This window comes from Centroberyx gerrardi, chromosome 3 (genome assembly GCF_048128805.1).
Source record: "Centroberyx gerrardi isolate f3 chromosome 3, fCenGer3.hap1.cur.20231027, whole genome shotgun sequence".
NCBI classification, from domain to species: Eukaryota; Metazoa; Chordata; class Actinopteri; order Beryciformes; family Berycidae; genus Centroberyx; species Centroberyx gerrardi.
In genome coordinates, this window is record NC_135999.1 from 15968827 (window position 1) to 15987301 (window position 18475).

Genomic DNA, 18475 nt, shown 5'->3' on the forward strand with positions numbered 1-18475 from the left:
CTTTCACAATCCAATCAACAACATTTCAGTTTTAGGCTCGAAGGGGGAAATCTGTCATCATTTTTTGCCTCGAAGTGATTTCATTTAATTTCATCACAGAGCCCAAGGCCACACTCGTCTTTCTCAGTGACATGAAACTCCTTTCATATTATTTACATTGTTATTTTTGAGTGTTGTTGTTGTGGGTTGTCTTAAAGGATTACCACACAGTATTTTTCCAGGTATAAATCTAAAGTATTTGGGTGGTGACAGACAGTTATCCTTGTCAAAATCTCAACATTTCTCCACATAGCTTGTTGCTCCCTCTAGTGGTTTCAAATATCTCTTGTGGAATTTTGATGAAATTGTACACAGACTTTGAATAGCCTGCCACCGTTTCTTCATAGTTTCAATTAACATGACACCCCTGCCAATTGTGCTAATTGCTAAACCTGCACTGCTGTGTGTTTCAAAATTGCAAAGTGACTATTTAATGCCCTTATGTGTGAAACAAATTTGTTTCCCAGTGAATTAATATTCCCCTGTCTGGGTGAAATGGCTATATTTCAGACAACAAACTGCAAGTGTGGCATGTTGAAAGCCTTTGTGATTTGTATTTCTCTCTGCTTCGGCAGATACCCCCCACTGTTTCTTTAATTTTACTTGGGATGTATGGCTCAAGGCAGTTAGTTAATAGTATTGGGAAAGCAGGCAGGTGCTGCTAATCTACTGAGCTCACGCTGGTTTTTCAGTTGGCAGTTACCGGCAGAACCAACTGCATAACCAGCTGTGCCCGCCAACTTGCTTATATGATTATTTTCCAGAATAAACACCATTTCATAAAATATATCACTATGAGTCCAGTGCTGTGATTCATGAGTGCAACACAAGGTGACAGTAAGATGAAAAACCTTCAGGCAAGGGAGAATTGTGGGACCTTCAGTCGACTAACCATAATGGGGTCAGCCTGTGTTCCTTCAGCTTTTTCATTAGTAACTTGTTTTTATGCTAGAAAAATATTCATGGTAACAACACCAACAATTGGCCATCAAACAAGTAGGCATTATGCTGAGCAAAGAGAGCAAGAGAAAATGCATCTCCACAACCTTTACCAATATTAAGTTACTATATCAATACTGTGAAAAATTAAGAATTATAGCACAAGAAAATATCGTACATTTAAGTTGATCGCATGAATTCATGAGCAGTACAGTATGTAGATATTAGAGTAACACAGATAAATAAAAATGTTGTATGGCCCTAATTTGCTGTGTTGCTGTACCATCCACATACTGTACTGTTTATTAGTTATATCATAGTTTTTAGGTAGCCTACTTATTTATTGATCAATACAAATATTTGTAGAGACTACTTTTAATACACTGTATTGAAATAAATGCACATAGCCATGCCATGCAAAAGCTCTTTTATCTGAGCCATTTATGTGAGTTTCCCAGATAAATGAACTCTTCCTGCTTCATTTGGAGCTCAGGCAACTCGGCGCTATGCAGCCATCGATTAGATGGCTGCATAGCCATCTAATTGATAAGCTCAATAATTCAAACAACAGAATCGGAAAAGAGCATGCGTTTCATCATCAGTCATGTCATTTTGGTGTTAGGCAATGACCCTTGCAGGCAGGCCAGCTAAATCATCCTATGACATTATTGATGGGGTCATTTGTGACTGTTCCATGCTATGATTACTACTTTGTTACCATGGATCCTTTTGACCTCAATGTGATTCAGTAAGTAAAGGGTTTTGCTCATTATAATCGAAAGTCATTATGTATTATGTATCCAGCCACTTGGGTGATGCTAAGTCAGGAATGTAAGTCTCGCTAAAAGATTTCAAAAGTGCAGTTACTGAAGACATGTTTGACAAGGTTTGGTGTTAGTTTTGTAGATTTATTTTAACAAAGAATGAAAAATATATTCAACAATATTTTAAAATGAAATGGAAAGACAGAAAATGCAAATAAAGAAACAACCAACAAGTAGAGTAGGCTATACACAACAATATTTAATACCGATCAGTTTCTTCCAAGTCAGACTTCCTCAATTACACACCTTGTGCTTCCCATGAATCATCCACATACGTTCTGATACACCCATTTTGTCAACATTATATCATATTTTGATCTATATTGTGCCAACACAGCCATGTACATAGAATCACTAACTGGAAAAAACTATTAGGAAATAAAAGTCAACTAGGAAGAATTTCCTATTTGCCGATCCATTGATTATGTATAAGTGGATAGAGGCTCTTTTATACTATGGCTCACTGTATGGACTGTGTGTTGAGATCATTTGCCATGAATTTCTGACTGTCTCGACAGGGAAAGGCTAACCAGACTCTGCTGCATGTCACACTGACCTGAAGAACAAAAGAAAAGCCAATAAGAGAGCAACTGCAAACAAATGATCTAACCGTACAGAAATAAACCAACTTTAGGAGATGTAGCATGGGGTCATACAAAGTAAAGTTGTGGCTTAATTGGGGCTCTAACTCTTTAACACTGGATTCATGTTTGCAGTGTGGAAAAAATGCAAAAATGGTTTAAAGAGAGAGGGAGGAGGGTTCACAGCAAACGCTGGACAAACCAAAGGCTTATCTTTGTTTTGCAAACCTTAAAGAATATGGAGTTTTGTTTATATATATCTATATATATATTCAGAAGCTATAGCAAGGTTTTGGATTAATGGCTACACATTTGCTAATTAGTAACGTGCTTGCTTCATCAAAACACTTATGAAATCTCTTATTTATCACAATATATAATACTATCTCTGTGCAAACAGACTGTGCAAAGGGGGAAAGCATAATGCAAATCACAAGTGTGGGGTATTATTTATTTCCAATACCTGTACCTGCTATGTTTGCAACTTTTTCTGAACAGAAAAAAATCAGTGAGAGTAAATGGGGACTGAAAAAATTTAAACAAACTAAAAATGCTCCAACATGCAAAAAACTGCTATGCTGTTATAAATCTTCTATTCTGACCTTTTCAGCCATCCAACCTAGAATCCCCCAAAGAGTTTTACAATCTACAGACTTTGGAGATAATTTTGAACAATTCTGTTACTGTATGTTGATGCCACTTATGTTTTTTAGACAAAAAGTATGTGGCCCAGAAAATGGATGGCAGTGATAGATATCAATGCCATTGCACCATTAGCCTAATTTCCATCCTATAAACAATCCATACTGTGTTTCAAAATGACTGGCTCATTCATTTTCTAAAAGCCATTCAATCTTACTTTGACAACATTTCTGTTTTCTAGGTCGCTTTCCATTTACTTCGCTGGAAGCAAAGTTACTATCGTTGCTTTAGCGAAACTAAATTAAAATCTCAACATTTAATGTTTGTATTTAAAAAATGTTATGCGTGTGACACAAAAATAAGCACCACAGAGTTGTTGATACAAAGAGCCAGGTTGTAGTATGGGTGTTATGTTGCTACTACTTCTCTAATACTAAGAATGCTCAAACAAAAGAGATTACAATTTCTTTTTAGAACATTTAGCTGTGATGGTGAGACAAAACTAAAGTCTAAACACCAAGGCTCTTTTTGCCCCGCCCCCTCAGATTTCATGATGAAAAATAACAGTGTCCACTTCCAGTATCCTACATTTTTAGAGGCTGTAAAGAAAGAATGTAGAGAAAGGCTTTTGAACGGTAGAAGAGGTGCTGGCTCTAGTATGGAGCAGTCTGGGGCTTCCTCCGCTCCAGTTTGATCCAGATGCCCTTCTCCGGCCGCAGGATGAGCTCTCCCAGCGGCCGGAGATCTTCACGCTTCTGACAAGCCTCAATGTTGAAGTTGCGCAGGATGGACGCCAAAACCACCTTCTCTTCCATTATTGCAAAACGCTGACCTGAGGAGCATTAACAAAGGGATGAGAGAATAACGGTCTATTGTTACTGTTACACACACACACACAGCAAAAATTCATAAACAGATTGATTTAAGACCCTCACACACACAAAACAATGTATTTATGGAGACAGATCCAATAAGCTCCAAAAAGAATAAATCACTGCAAAGTTATCCATCCCCAGAATGAGGGTAATTAAACTCTGTGACTCTAATTCCTGTTCGTACCTATACAGTTGCGGAGTCCAGCGGAGAAGGGGATGTATGCGTACGGATGCCTTCCCTCTGAATTCTCGGGCAAGAAGCGTTCTGGCCGGAACTCCTCAGGTTCGGGGAAGTAGCGCGGGTCCCGGTGCAGAGCGTAGGGCATAATGATGGCATTGGCACCTTTGGGCACCTTGAACCCGTCTGCAAAAGCAATTTAGCTGTGAAAAATGCTCCTCAGCCATTCCTAACCACTATTTTCTCTGAGATAGTAACTAAGCTTGCATTTGATTACATAGCTCATTGGGGTTTGCATTAAACAAATGAATGCGTCGGTCATGTGTAACTCACTGATGTGGCAGTCTTCACAGATGCTGCGGGCAAAGAAGGGCACAGAGGGAAACAGGCGCAGGGACTCCTTGACCACACACTCCAGGTATTTCAGCTTCTTCAGGTCCTCTGTGTTAATGGGCCGGTCAGACGCACCTTAGCACAGAAGATAGATGAGAGAGCAGAACAGAGTCTCGTGCAGTTCTTGGGTCAGCCAGCTCTCAGCGGATTTAGGAATCTCTTGTTTGGTCTGTGGTCCAATTTCCTGCTGCAGCACTTTCTGCAGCATAATCCCTATCTCTGAAAACATTCCCGACTTTCCGTCTGTCTAGACGAGAGCAACTCAGTATTGTTCAAGCTACACACCCCATGGATGTGTTGTGCTTACTGGATAAGTAGCAACTCCTCAAACTGTGTGGTAATGCATGCAACACTGAACAACAAATTATGGTGTTGTTACTAACATTTTGCACGGGGGAAAGAAATATCACATTAATATTCTGGACAAAATGAATGTTTATAAGCTTGAGGACAGAATTAGATTGTCCTTTCCACTGCAATTTCAACTGGTGCAAACTTTGCATCTGTTATTGCTAGAAGGCCATCCAGCTTACGTCATGGAAAAATGCATGGAGGCCATGGTAAATCCTCATAGCACTGAAAATAATTCAATTATTCTCTATATACTTTGGCAAGGATCTGCGCTATTATCCATGTATGAGTTCCCTTTGACTTGAACAAATGAGTCCCAACAAAGATGAGTCAAAAGGCCTGCGGTCAGGAAAAGAAATGATGTCATGAAAGTGAGAATGTGGGTGGTGACAGGGGAGAGGGCATGTTGCTATTACCGAAAACCTCCTGAAGCTCATGTTGAACTTTCCTCTGAACCTCAGGATGGGAGCCCAGCAGATGTACGGCCCAGTTCATGGCGGCTGCTGTAGTGTCATGACCCTGCAAAAAGAAGGCAATTATAAAAAAAACAACAACAACAACACACAATTTAAGACAATTTGGTGCTGTTATTTCATTTATACAAACACAAACACATCCACACACGCATAGTCACACAGGTGATAAACAGTGGGTGAGTTGAAGCCACTAACCCTAAACATGAAGGTGTCCACCTCCTCCTGGATGTCCTGGTGGCTCAGCTTGTTGCCGTCCTCGTCTGTGGTCTTCAGCAGCATGTCCAGGAAGGCTCGTCTCTTCCTGATGCCCTGGTCAGACTCGCTGTCTGATTCAATATAGGAAATGTACTCTGCTCTTTCATATATCACCTGGGAAGAAATAAAGGTTGAAGTAGAGAATTAGGATGAATTCAGATCCAGGCAAAATAGCTCAATATATTTTATATACTTGAAAAAACACAAGGAGCACATGATTGATCTATCATGCAAGTTATATGCCCAGTGCAGAGGCTATTGGGCAAGAGAAATCTTATCTAGCATACGTCAAGAAGTTCAAATGTTTCAGCCCATATCCAAAAAAAAATCAGGTCTGAATAGAGTGCTAGTGGATTAGATAATAGTGAATTAGCAACTAGTGCATCCTTATTGCAGTAAAAACCCTCAACACGGATCTGCTTTTTGAACCACTGCATACCCAACTCCAATACTCACATTGGATGTGAAGGAATGGAGGATCTTGAGCCTCTTGTTATGCTCCCAGCCCTCACCGAAGTAGTTGTATATAAAGTCGGGCCAAAACCAGGGCATCCTCTGTCTACGAATGATAATTTCACTCATTCTAAGGAAAAAAGGCAAGCAAAAAAACAAAAGAGACATATGAAACACAATATCAAATCATTTATTTATCATGATTGTCTATGTCTGTGTGTATAAAAACAGTATAAAAATTCAAAAGGCAAAACAACTCACTTGTACACACTCTGAACATACTCTGAGTCATAATTACTCTGGGCATAAATTTTCTTGCCCATCGCAGTTTCTGAAAAAAAGCAACATGGTTCAAAGAGTATTATGCGCGTGTAGTATAGGGCATTGTATATCTTATCTGGTTAAGTTAGCATCCTCTCTGCACAGTCCTTGGAGACATGCTTGTGATAAAGGGCTATATAAATAAACAAACTTGACCTTGAACTTGAATTACATCCGTGGAGGTAAGTGGAGTGTGTGGAGGCAACAAGTGTTCAGGCAACAAGTGTTCACGCACACACATACACATAGAGGTACTATATACACACTCACCACAGATAATGTCTAGGGCACAGAGGGTGATATGATTGGAGCAGTTGAAGGGGCCCTTCCCCACCTCCTTCTCCAGCTTCTCCACCAGAACCTCCGCCTGCTCGTTCATCACCTCCAAGAACTCCGTCAGGATGGAGAAGTGAAAGGTGGGAGTCAGCATCTTCCGCCGCTGACGCCACTTCAGCCCAGTGCTGAACGACAGAGGAGGGTCAGAGAGGGATGTGGGTGACAGGGAAGACTGGACCAGAGTAAATGAGGAGAGATATATAAATAGCTAGATGAATAGAATGAATGAAGATTATGTTGGATGGAGATGTAGACATGGATTAGGGACATTACTAGGAATTAAGTAAATTGATTGGAATAATCATGGTATTACATTATAGGATGAATACATACCAAATAGCTCCCCAAAGATACAATTATTGCATCAGAAACATATGAGAATCACATTCACTTTAGTCCCCAAGTACACTACCAGTCAGAAGTTTGGGGACATGCATTTTTCTTTATTTTTACTATTTTTCACATTTTAGAATAATAGCAAAGAGATAAAACTATTAAATAACACAAATGGAATTATGCTGTGACCAAAAAAGTGTTAAACAAATCAAAACTATCTTTTCTATTTTAGATTCTTTAAAGTTGCCACCCTTTGCCTTGATGGAAAGACAACGGCTTTGGAAAGAAATTCATACATAGGCATCAACTTCACTATTTTTATTTGTCTAAAAAACAAATTTCAAGCATTTAAGCATAAGCCTTTAGATCAAAATGGCTTTGAGATAATGAAAACGTACATTCAATCAGGTGTGTCCAAACTTTTGACTGATAGTGTATAAGTCGCTGTACATAAAGTATAGACATCGATACATTTAGCATTCTACCACTGTGTGCAAGTAGTGTGGCATGCAGTATGTTGCAGTCATAGGTAAGAGTCCAGAAGTGCTTTGGAACAACAAACCATAAGATAGTTGTACTGAGTAGGATGGAATGCATGAAATTAGTTCTTGAGGAGCATGGACTTTGTTACTGTTGTGCATAGACTTGTGCAAACAGCCAGATGAGATAAGTAAACACTGTAGATAGTAGTGCGTAGTGAGTATGGCAATGGCTCTTGGGAAGAAGCTGTTGAGGTGGCATTTACTGGTCTTAATGGACTACTGTCATCTCCCAGAGGATTTTTTTTGTGTCTGCGTGAGTGTGTACTGTATGCTTAGAATGTATTACATGTTTCCTGTGTTTTTCTTTTCTTTTTATTAATGCAACATTGATGTTTTTCCCTGTCCGGCGTATGATGTTGACAGGTTTACATTATCCTACAGTACAGAGGCAGACGGTTTCTGTGGGGTTACGTACTGTACCTGGTCAGCAGGCCAGTTCCAAGCCAAGGGTGGAGGAACTTGTATGCATAGGCTTTGTCCATATGAACTGGGTTGTTTAGAACCGTCTAGAAAAGACATATAGTAGAATCAACAATGAAATACACAGTACTGATGTATAGTGCAAAACTAATATCATGAAATATAGTAATTGTTCTATGTGTAGGTTGTTTATTTGTTAAACCTCACAGAAGTATTTGGGTAGGATAGTTATGTGTATACACACTTCGACTATCATTGCACTCTCACTGCAATCGCATCATATCACTTGCAGTTAGGCAAACTAAGTCAGGCCTAGGGTATATAAATAAAAAGTAATAAAAAATTATAAAAATGCAAAGAAAAAATATATATATATTCAGTTTCCTTAACTATAAGGTTACTTCATGGAGATAATACTAGATAATAATAATAATATGAAGATAATGCATGTGGACATTTACAAATACACATTTACTTGATGTTATAAATCTATAATGTATAAGTGAGTATACCTCAATAGTTTCAGCATGGAACAGAATCAGAAATGGGATTGGTCCAATCCAGATTTTAAGCAGCGGTGTATTCTGGAACTGTCTTGTATAATCAACAATTTGACAAAAGAAATCTGCAAAAAGAAAACTTTTCAGTAGGGCTGTCCCTGTTACTCAGGTAGTCAGTTACTTGCTCACTATCAGTCAAGTAAAACATTTGTATTGTGCTCCACTGAGCCCAACTGTGCCTTGACAAACACATAAACAAACATAAACCAGCCTCTGCAGTCTAGCAGCATACTGATCTGTGCCACGGTCTACCTTCTCTGCTGCACATTGTTAAATGACATGTCTTTTCCTACTCCTCTCCACTCTATTACCCTCTCCTCTGCTTTCTCACCTCTAGCATTCGTTTTGAACTGCAGTGCATTTCCAATGATGGGGAATGTTCCTCCAATCTCCGGAATAGGCTTCATCTGAAACCATTTGTGCAGGTGTCTGCTAAGCAGCTGGTAGGTGATGTAGGTGATAACAGCAATAAAGAAGCTAACTCCAAGTAAAGCCACTGTATATCCACTTAGTACAACTGCCATCTCTTCGCTGTGTGTGTGTGTGCAACACTAACTTTTCTTGAATAACAGCCCCTAGTTGCCTCCCTGCACCCTCACTGTTGCAGACTATGACACGTTTTCTGCTTTGCCCCATCCTCCCACTACTGCCAACCCACTGGCAACTTATATGTTTGTATACTTTACAAACTGTAGAACTGTAGGATGTAATCATATTATGTAATGTGGTTTCCTATATAAAGACAAACACAAATGCAGATATATGAAAAAAGATATAAATGCGGCCACAAATTATGGAATAATGTTGTTAAACGATTTACCATATGAAGGTCAATTTATACTCTATGAACACAGTCACTGACCTCCCCCAAGACCTTTGTTCCACTCTGCCTTCCCTTGTTTGGCATTTTGTCAGGATTCTTGTATGTCACAGACATTATTGCTTAATGAATAATAGCTTTATCTCAGCTAGTAAATACTGATGGTAAATCATTCATGACTACCCACTTTAGACTGAACTGTTGGAAGCTATAAAAACATTGTAAAAATTTTAATCCTGCAAATAGATAAAAAAATTAAATTAGGTTACCTATTAGTAGAAGACAAGAGCATAACTCTAAATTTCACTATGAACAGGAGTAGTATAAGAGGGATGAGTCATGGGAAACATTTGATTGGCTGATTAATGCAGCCTTGCTTTTGCACATTAATGAACATGGGAGAGCCTTATTTATATTTTTACAATTGTGTTTTAGTATCTATAATTTTTTTTTTTTTTTTAACTTACAGAATTGTATCATTATTATTATTATTATTTTACCTATAGTAGCTGGTTCAAAAACAATGGCAAAAGCTTAACGGCTGAAACTAAGGAACCTCTAACCCATTACTAAAAATGTGCTGTAACCTCTTATTAGTTTTACATTTCTGAGTACAGATTTTGAGGAAAACTGATTTATGAGATTCCTTGTCTTGGTAACACAGCTTATTTAGCAGTATTTTCACATCACATTCACAGTGTCTTGAGGTCAATGTTCATTATATCTCAACCTACACCAAAAAGTTTGCTCAGTACAAAGTTAAATCCTATCACTGGCTTTATATTTAAAGGACAGGGCATCGCCAACAGTAGATAGCTTGGACTTATCTCTTGCATCAGTTTCATCATTATGCAAGGAGCTCCTTATAGAAACTGATAGGTGAGATGGTTAGCCAGGCCTAAGTTAAAACCATAACTACTGGCCCAACCAGCAATTCAATTCCAAGATTGTGGTAATCTTCCAAAGCTGGTATTTTTAATTATCTAATAGATGTTTGATGTAGACACCTATATTGTAGAAACTGCAAACTTTTAAGGACATTTTGTTCCTTTTAAAAATGCTGTTTAGTGAAGTTACGGTCGCTTCTATTGCCATTTTAGTGAGGAAGGGGTTGGATCTCATCCTGATCTGATGTTGAAGACACAAGAGTTGACTACAGATGGAGTCAGCTTTGTGCCTTGTGGAGGCGATCCAAACACAAACTTCAAACATTACTTTCAACAGGACAACAAGGTTCTCACTTACACTGAGTTAAAACATCACCCGTTTTTGTAGTGCACACATGGACATAAACCTTGAAAATATAAATGGGGCTAAGCTTCTCCAATTATACATCTTGGCCCAAAAGTTTCTTGATTGCATATGGCCTCATTCCAAGGTCGCCTTAGTAACTGTGCATTTTCTAAGAACTTGGATTAAACAAACTGTCCATGCACTGACTGTTTTTTTTTTGTTTGTTTTTTTAGCAAGAATCCACCTGACACACTGTACCAAAGGGCATAATACCAATGTCCTATATATTAATGTCCCAGGGGTGTTTTGAGTTTGGTAGAGAATGTTTACAAAGTTTCTACTAACTTTAACAGTTTAACTTCAACAGTGTTAAATTTATTGATGGTGAAATTCATTCTTTTAATCAAAAATGAAGGAAAATTTGATATTACCAAGGACAAAGCATAATTTAACAAAAAAGATTGTAGTTTATCACTATAGCCACTAGATGGCAGAATGACATAATATATAATCAGACCTTAAGGAGCAAAACACACCTCTCTCCAATGTAATGACAAATTATTTCCTTCCCTTGAAGAAAATGAACATTTTTTGCCAGTCAAAATGCCAGACTGTTTTATGTCAATGTGAACAAATAGGTGTCACAAGTCCTTTTTCAAGCTCATGTTCAGCAGTCACATATTAATAGTACTAGGATTGGCTTCTGTGTAAGGGATACCCTTTGATTTGTATTTGGATTAAAGATTGTTTAGAAAACCCATTTCTAATTTATAAAGATATTCCATCAGTTAAAATACAAGAAAATTTAACTTAGATTGAAAAAAAAAAAAAAAGATCATCACTTGCAAAAGATGTCCATTTCAAATAAAATGTTTATTACATAAACAAAAATACAGTAGAAGATAATTTATTTGTACCTCAGATTTGTAAGCGTACTGATTACTCAACCAGGCAAATAACAAAATAAAAAAGTAAAAAGTATTCCATTCATTGCATGTACAAACATCATTTTTCACTCAATACCGTGTGTGTGTGTGTGTGTGTCAATAAGAGCATTTCAACTGCATAGTAAACTGTACTGGCTGCACTGAGACACTCATTAGTGACTTTTTCGTAATCTGTGCTTGGGACCATTTATGCTTTACCTGTGTGTGTGTGTGTGCTATTCACTATGTTTTTGTTGTTGCTGCCTATTATGTGATGTCTTGTTTTGCTGTCCAGATGTAAATTGCTGTTTAAATTGAACTGTTCTATTTTGTTGATGTATTTACTGTATGATAGTTATACAGTACACTTATAATACAGCATATTCACATAAAGACTCAGGGCAATATATTATCTATCTGCAACCACCTCTTAAAATAGTAAACATGTATTTTCCAAAGCACTTTTTCCACTATTAACAATGGAATACAGTCACTACTGCAATCGATTCGTCAGGCCGAGTGCTATGCAGAGCTTCTGGTGGAAGGCAGGCACCCTCTCCCTGTGGACAGGCCAGTGCAGGATGCAGCGTGAGCGCAGCATGCCCCTACGCAGGAACAATGAGCGAGATAAGCGGCAGTCGTGCACGTCCTGTAGGAAGACCAGAACCACAGAGTCCCTGCTGTCTTCGATGACCTGGTGAAGTGCGTGGTGGGCTTTAAATCTGGATGGGGGCAGAGAGACAACTTTGAAAACCCATTCTACCACACATAAAAAAACACAAATACCTATAAAAACCTGAACACAACATACAGCATGCAATATAAAATGAAAACAACCACCGATATGTTGTAAGAGGTGTTTTTAAATTTAGATATGTATTGTGTTTTGTTTTGTTTTTTGCTTATGCTCTAACCTGTGAAAAATAATAATAATGTATAATGTTAAAATAAGGCAACGTGTGTTTGATTTACCGTCTACACCAGGGATCGTTGAGCAGTTTTTCAGTGACGACAAATAAGATTTTCCTGGACCTTCTCATGTTATCCACAATGGATTGAAGCCGTGATATGCCAGGCACTGAATCCCGATCCTCCAAACAAAAGGTGCGGTTTTCATCCTCTAAGGGGAGCAACCTTCTCTCCACCCAGTTGGTGTCTCCCTCTGCATGTATGACATAAGCGTCATACTCAAACTCCCTGCCCTCTTCAACTGTGGCATCACTGAAACCTAATGTGCGATTGATCAGAATGTTCCAATAAAACTGAATCCTCCAACCATGGAACCGTACTAGAAGTGCAGTTACAATCAGTGTGAGAACAGCAGTGCTGCTTAGTATATAAAGGGCCTGGAATGGGGTCATATCTTTGCAAGAGAGTGTGTCAAAGTCCATGATAGAGTGGTTAAAGTAGGCTAGTGGAGTGTTGCACACATAGTGCTCCCTGAGATCTGGCAAGCTGGCATTGGTTTTATTCAACCACGTTACAAACCACAAGATGCTCTCGCAGGTACAGTCAAATGGATTTCTGTCCATAACCAGCAGGCTGAGGTTGGCCATAGCTGACTTAAACACTTCTGGCCTCACCGCTGTGATGAAGTTCTTCTGTAAACTTAAAACCTGCAATGAGAGCAGGTCATCAAAGACTGAGTCCTTAAGACTATTTAGGAGATTGTTATTAAGGCTAAGTTGATGGAGGTTTCTCAACCCTCTCAGAGCCTTGACTGGGATCTCATCCAGCCCAGTAAAATCCATCTGCAATGTGAATAAGCTCTGAAGCCCCCTGAGAAACAAGACTGGTCCACCTAGGTTGCCACTCTTCCACAGCCGCGCTAAGTTATTGTGTTGGAGCTTCAGTACCTTCAGGTTCACTAGCCCATCAAAGAGACCCAAACTGATGGAAGCAATGTTGTTGTTACTGAGGTCCAGGTGGGTGAGGTTGGACAGGGGCCTGAATGGAGAGGGATCCAGGTCCACAGGGCCTGTCAGGCTTCTTCCCAAAATTAGGATCCTAAGACTGGGCACATTAATAAAAGATTCGGAGCTTAGCTGAATTTTCTGGTGGTTATTATACAGGTGAATCTCTTGAATCTGACCTAGGCCTTCAAACTCTTCACCAGTTAGAGTTTGACTGATAAAATTGAAATCCAGATAAAGAGTAGTGAGGTTCCTAAAAACGGAGAAGGCTCCAGGACCTAGCTTTTTTATATTTGTGCCTGTCAGATCCAGCTTCCTGAGAGGTGATGCCGCAAATGAGTAAAAGGTCATGTTGGTGATGCTGTTCAGTGTTATGCAACTGCTCCAACCCATTTCAAGGTCCCAAAGACTTGTCAAACCTGTAAAGGTGTGCTCTGTGATTTCTCGAATTGTAGTTCTCTCTAATATTAAGCTCTCCAGCGCACTTAAAGGTTTGAAGGAGAAATCATCAATAAGTGAGGTGGAGGTATGACCTTTCAGAGCCTTTCTCAGGTTGAGTTTTTTCAAACTTTTGAGCCCCTGAAACGTTGACTTGGTCAGGTGCTTGATGTTGTTGTCTGCCAGAAACAGAATCTCCAGTCTAGACAGCCATTGAAATGAACCTTCAATTTTACCCATGCTATTATTGGATACATCCAGAAAGGTGAGATTGGTTTTCTCTAGCCCTCTGAAGGTTGTATTTGTGAGTGTGACCAGCTTCGTCTTCTGGAGAGATAAGCTTTTAATGGCAGTCCCTGCCAGCTCTGCGCAGAGTCTGGAAGTCTTCTGAGTGCCCAGATTGCTCCCATCCATGGCTAACATCTGTATTCTTGCAATGGGCTTGAAGCACCCAGGCTCAAACTGCAATAAAACACAATAGAATTATTGTGAATAAATATTGAATAGATCTTACGACGCCCATAGTGAGATGGAAAGGGATACAAAGCAGACAACTGAAAGCAAGGTGTTGCCATACTACACATTAGTCCTAATTTTAACCATTTCATTTCCCATTTCTTAGTAACTTTCGTACCGATGTCAGAGGTAGAGATGACAGGTTGAGGAATCGTAGAGATGATGAATGGTTGAGGAAGGAGAAATCATCTTGCTTCAGAGTAGAGATGTCATTGCTAGACAGGCTAATGTTTACAAGGCTAGGGAGCTGGGGCCGAGATCCAAGTCTTGCTGACTTGAAATTGTTTTTGGATACATCAAGAAAAGTCAAGCTCTGTGAATTAGGAAAGGAGAGTTAAAACAAAATGTGAGTTCATGTAATGCACGCACAATTCAACAAGGCAAGAGTAAACATGTTGTCCCCACAAATGATGCGGTCCCCTTCATGGCCAATCAGTCACCTTGTTTTGACCCCCTTGGGCCAGTCACTGTAGTTAAAAATTCCATAACACAGTGGTGAGATGCATTATTGCTACATGGGACAATTATACTGGAGTAGAGTTACAATATATTCAAAGGGCATGCATGAAACCATCACTTATACCACTTTCATTACTATTTACTGTCATTTCATTTTCATCAATATTATCTTCACTGTCATCACCACCATTATCGTATCATCTGTGATTAGGCTTTGAACACAATAAATCTCTCTATATAAATCTCTCTCTCCACAGCAATACAGTGACAAAAAAGACACCTGTACCTCTAGGGCAGAGAAGGGCTCTCCTTGTAGCTTCAGTCTATTGCCAGCAATATTCAATTGTGTTAGATTGACACAGTGACTCAGATCGTTTTCCTTCAGCAAAAACACTTCATTGTGTTCCACATTCAGTGTCTTCAGCAGAGCCAGCGTCTGACACAAACCCCCGTCTAGCTTGGTGAGACTGTTGAAGCCCACATCCAGGTGGAGGAGGCCTGGGTATGGAGCGAACGACACAGGGTTTAGCCGCACCAGTCTGTTGTGAGACATATCCAGGCTGGTGAGGTTCCTAGGAAGGTCGGGAGGGATGTCACTGAGGCTGAGGTGTCTGCAGTCAGCTCTGCCATGTTGTACAGTGCAGGTTGTCTTCTTCTGAGAAGCCACGCAATGGCATGGTCCAGTCATAAAATAACATAAGCTGATGACCCATGGTAGGAGAAGGACATGAGGGAGATGCATCGCTTCAAACACCCTTTACTAAAAATACAAAACAGACGGAGAGAAATGATGCAACACTAGTGTAGACCTACTTAATATAGGCTACAGTTTTGTTCAAGTCAAGTCAAATTGTATTTATACAGCACATTTCATGCACAATGTGCTTCAAAGAAAAGTAATTACAAATAATAGTAATAAAAGAGGGTAATAAAATAGCAGTAGAAGAAATAACATGATAAAATAACATAAGACGGATGTAGCAGCAGTACCGATAATACAAGAGTGCAATATACAGGCTCTAATCAAAGGCTCTGGAGAAAAGGAAGGCCTCATGTGTCAGTGAAAGTTCTGTTTAAGTTTCAATGAAATCTATGATCTGCTCCATGTGACATTTTAATCAGAAATAAGTTATTCATATACATTTGCTCTAGTAGAGTGAATAAAAAAGTATAGTGAATAAAAAAAAGTGAACTTGCTATTTCTGAAAATGCATTATAATAACAGCCTAATTCCAATATATGCTTGTTTTTAATGTAGACCTAGTCTACAGGAGATAATTATACCTGATAATGTCACCTGAACACTGGCTTTTGCACACTGTAACCTAAGTAAGACTGGGCTGATATTCTGCAGTTCAAATAGGTGTGTGTTCTTACCAGATGCCTACTTCGCCTGTGCCGAAGTGGATTCCAAGCAGTGGGCACTCACTCTCAACACCACAGTCTTCCTCTAACTATTTCTGCAAAACGAATCTAAAGCAGGTTGGCTACTGGCTGCGTGTAGATGTTTTCATATGAAACGAGGAAGTGAGAAACTCGACGCCAACAACTCAGTTTCACTTCCACGTTAGTCTCGAGCTCCACTGGAGAATTAACTATTTCGTGCAGGATTAATTTCACCGTCAACACGTTAGAAGGTAATTCATGCTCAATTTACAACTGACATGAAAAGTCCAAGTCTATTACTAACAGAAAGATATAAAAACAAAGCCAGTGACATTAAAACTTGGCAGTTTGTTACATTCAACATGTGTTCGAATAAATCTCTAACAATCAATATGGCGTTGAATTACCATATGGGGTGTAATGTAGGCGAGGCCATGGATATAAAAAAAAAGTTTTTATATCTATGGGCGAGGCCATGTCATGTGGGCACAGAATAAGAAGGAATGACAAGGAATCTATTGTGTAGCTGTTAAACATCAGCTGTCTTAGTGGTAACTGGGGAAAGGCTGTTTCTGTAGCTCCATTAGATATAGCCTTCGGCAAATGCAAATGTAGTGTCCGGGGGGTTTCAGCCGCCCATTCATCCAAAATCGCACAATGTATACAAATATATATAGTTTCAACCGCAAATATTTGGATTTGGGACCGGCTCGACTGACAGCGTAGCTTCACCATGCCTGACCAAACCACGCTGCGCAGATAACGTGACTCCATGCTGCGTGAATACCGTAATTGCACGAAGAGACGCGGAAGGCTCACGAATGGATGCGGATATCTGTGCAACGTTGTTCCTTACGCTTTGTGGCTATGAGTGTCCAGATTTCGGCGTATTTGAGTTATCTTTCTGAAGTACGGGGTGGCAGAGTGAAGGCTGCGGGGCCTTAGGACAGTGTGGACGAGTTTGAAGGAAAACAGCGCACATACTTCTGTGGACGGGCAAACGGTTCAACAATAAATTCATAAGGGAAATGTTGCATCCACTTGTGTGTAAAACATGATGACTTAAACCACACAATATAAAATGGGAGAAAATGTGGACAGCGCATTACAAATGTATTGTTTCAAACAGAATTAAAGAGGTTTTTAGCCTAACTTTTCACTTAGCCCCCTTCTTCCCTCCTTCCACTACCCACCAAACCTGTGGCAATCAGCATGCAGCTGATGGAAAACACAGAGTGAAGCCCTCCTGCTCTAAAGTTTATCTCAGTTGGTGAAATTGCCTCAAAATTTACTTTGAAAACAAATAGCAGAGAAATGGTGTCATCAATATTGCCAAGATTCTGACATATTATCTTACTAATTTATGTTCACTCAACACGGGGATTACTTTTGCTAAAGTCAAACAAAATATCAACTCCTATACCCTAATTTACCCTATTTAATTTGTACCAAAGTTATCCAGATTGATAGCCATGCATTTTATACGCTGGCACATTTCCATCTCTCAGGCAGCTGGGCAATCGGCTATGTGTTTTATTTATTTTTTTTAAACTTTATATCTTATAAGATACACTCGCTGTCAAAATGCTGGACAAATGCTCAATTTGAAAAAGGGAATTCAGGGCCTGAAAGTGGCAGTAACGGTTTATTTGGAAGTCCAATGTTAACACTCAACTATCAGGTGAAAATCTATTGTGAGTATCACTCGAAACTCGAGAGACTTTTTAGTGACACATTATGGTCACTTGATAGGAAGTTTCAGTTCTACAGACAGCAACCAGCATTATGGCTTAACATTTTTTCTCCCTGCAGAGGGAAGTGGTACTCACCTGTGGTATTTTATTCCCTTTAAATGGACACTGGGGAAGTAGAGATGGAGACTAAAACACTTTCTCAGAAAAGAAAGCTTGGGTGTTCGGGCCGGTAGGATCCATGTGTCACCCACACATGGATCCTACCAGAGGCGGTAGATTCTCTCTGAGTATGGTGCTGAACTAGTTTGAGAGACATTTACTCTTTCACTGTATATTCAAAGGATCTGAAAGAGACATTAGGCATTAAGTGCTCTTGTTGCAGTGGCACTATGTTAATTTGCGTTGTCCCTATCAAATAAACTATACAAATAAAATAAAATAAATAGTTATGGAATATTCTTACAGTCGGAATAATGCAATTCATATTTCACCTCATGATACCATCACACCCTATATGATAATATTAGAGTGGTTGTGGGTGGATAAGAAGACTGTGCTATTTCACCCAT

At 39.3% G+C, this 18475-nt stretch overlaps 2 protein-coding genes across 2 annotated transcripts; both read right to left on the reverse strand.

Moving 5' to 3' along the window:
- Window positions 1-3678: 3678 nt before the first annotated feature.
- cyp4v2a (cytochrome P450, family 4, subfamily V, member 2a) lies at window positions 3679-9045 on the reverse strand. Its single transcript, XM_071914478.2, has 11 exons — window positions 8853-9045; window positions 8474-8586; window positions 7962-8047; window positions 6598-6788; window positions 6268-6337; window positions 6010-6136; window positions 5494-5667; window positions 5239-5341; window positions 4412-4546; window positions 4085-4264; window positions 3679-3857 (listed from the first exon to the last, which is right to left on the reverse strand). The coding sequence occupies exons 1-11, from the start codon at window positions 9043-9045 to the stop codon at window positions 3679-3681; spliced, it is 1551 nt and encodes a 516-aa protein (XP_071770579.2).
- A 2383-nt stretch (window positions 9046-11428) lies between these two features.
- On the reverse strand, window positions 11429-16294 carry tlr3 (toll-like receptor 3). Its single transcript, XM_071914459.2, has 5 exons — window positions 16204-16294; window positions 15113-15586; window positions 14486-14680; window positions 12473-14313; window positions 11429-12222 (listed from the first exon to the last, which is right to left on the reverse strand). Exons 2-5 carry the CDS (start codon window positions 15566-15568, stop codon window positions 11994-11996), a joined length of 2721 nt encoding a protein of 906 aa, XP_071770560.1. The 5' UTR covers window positions 15569-15586; window positions 16204-16294; the 3' UTR covers window positions 11429-11993.
- Between the last annotated feature and the right edge of the window lie 2181 nt (window positions 16295-18475).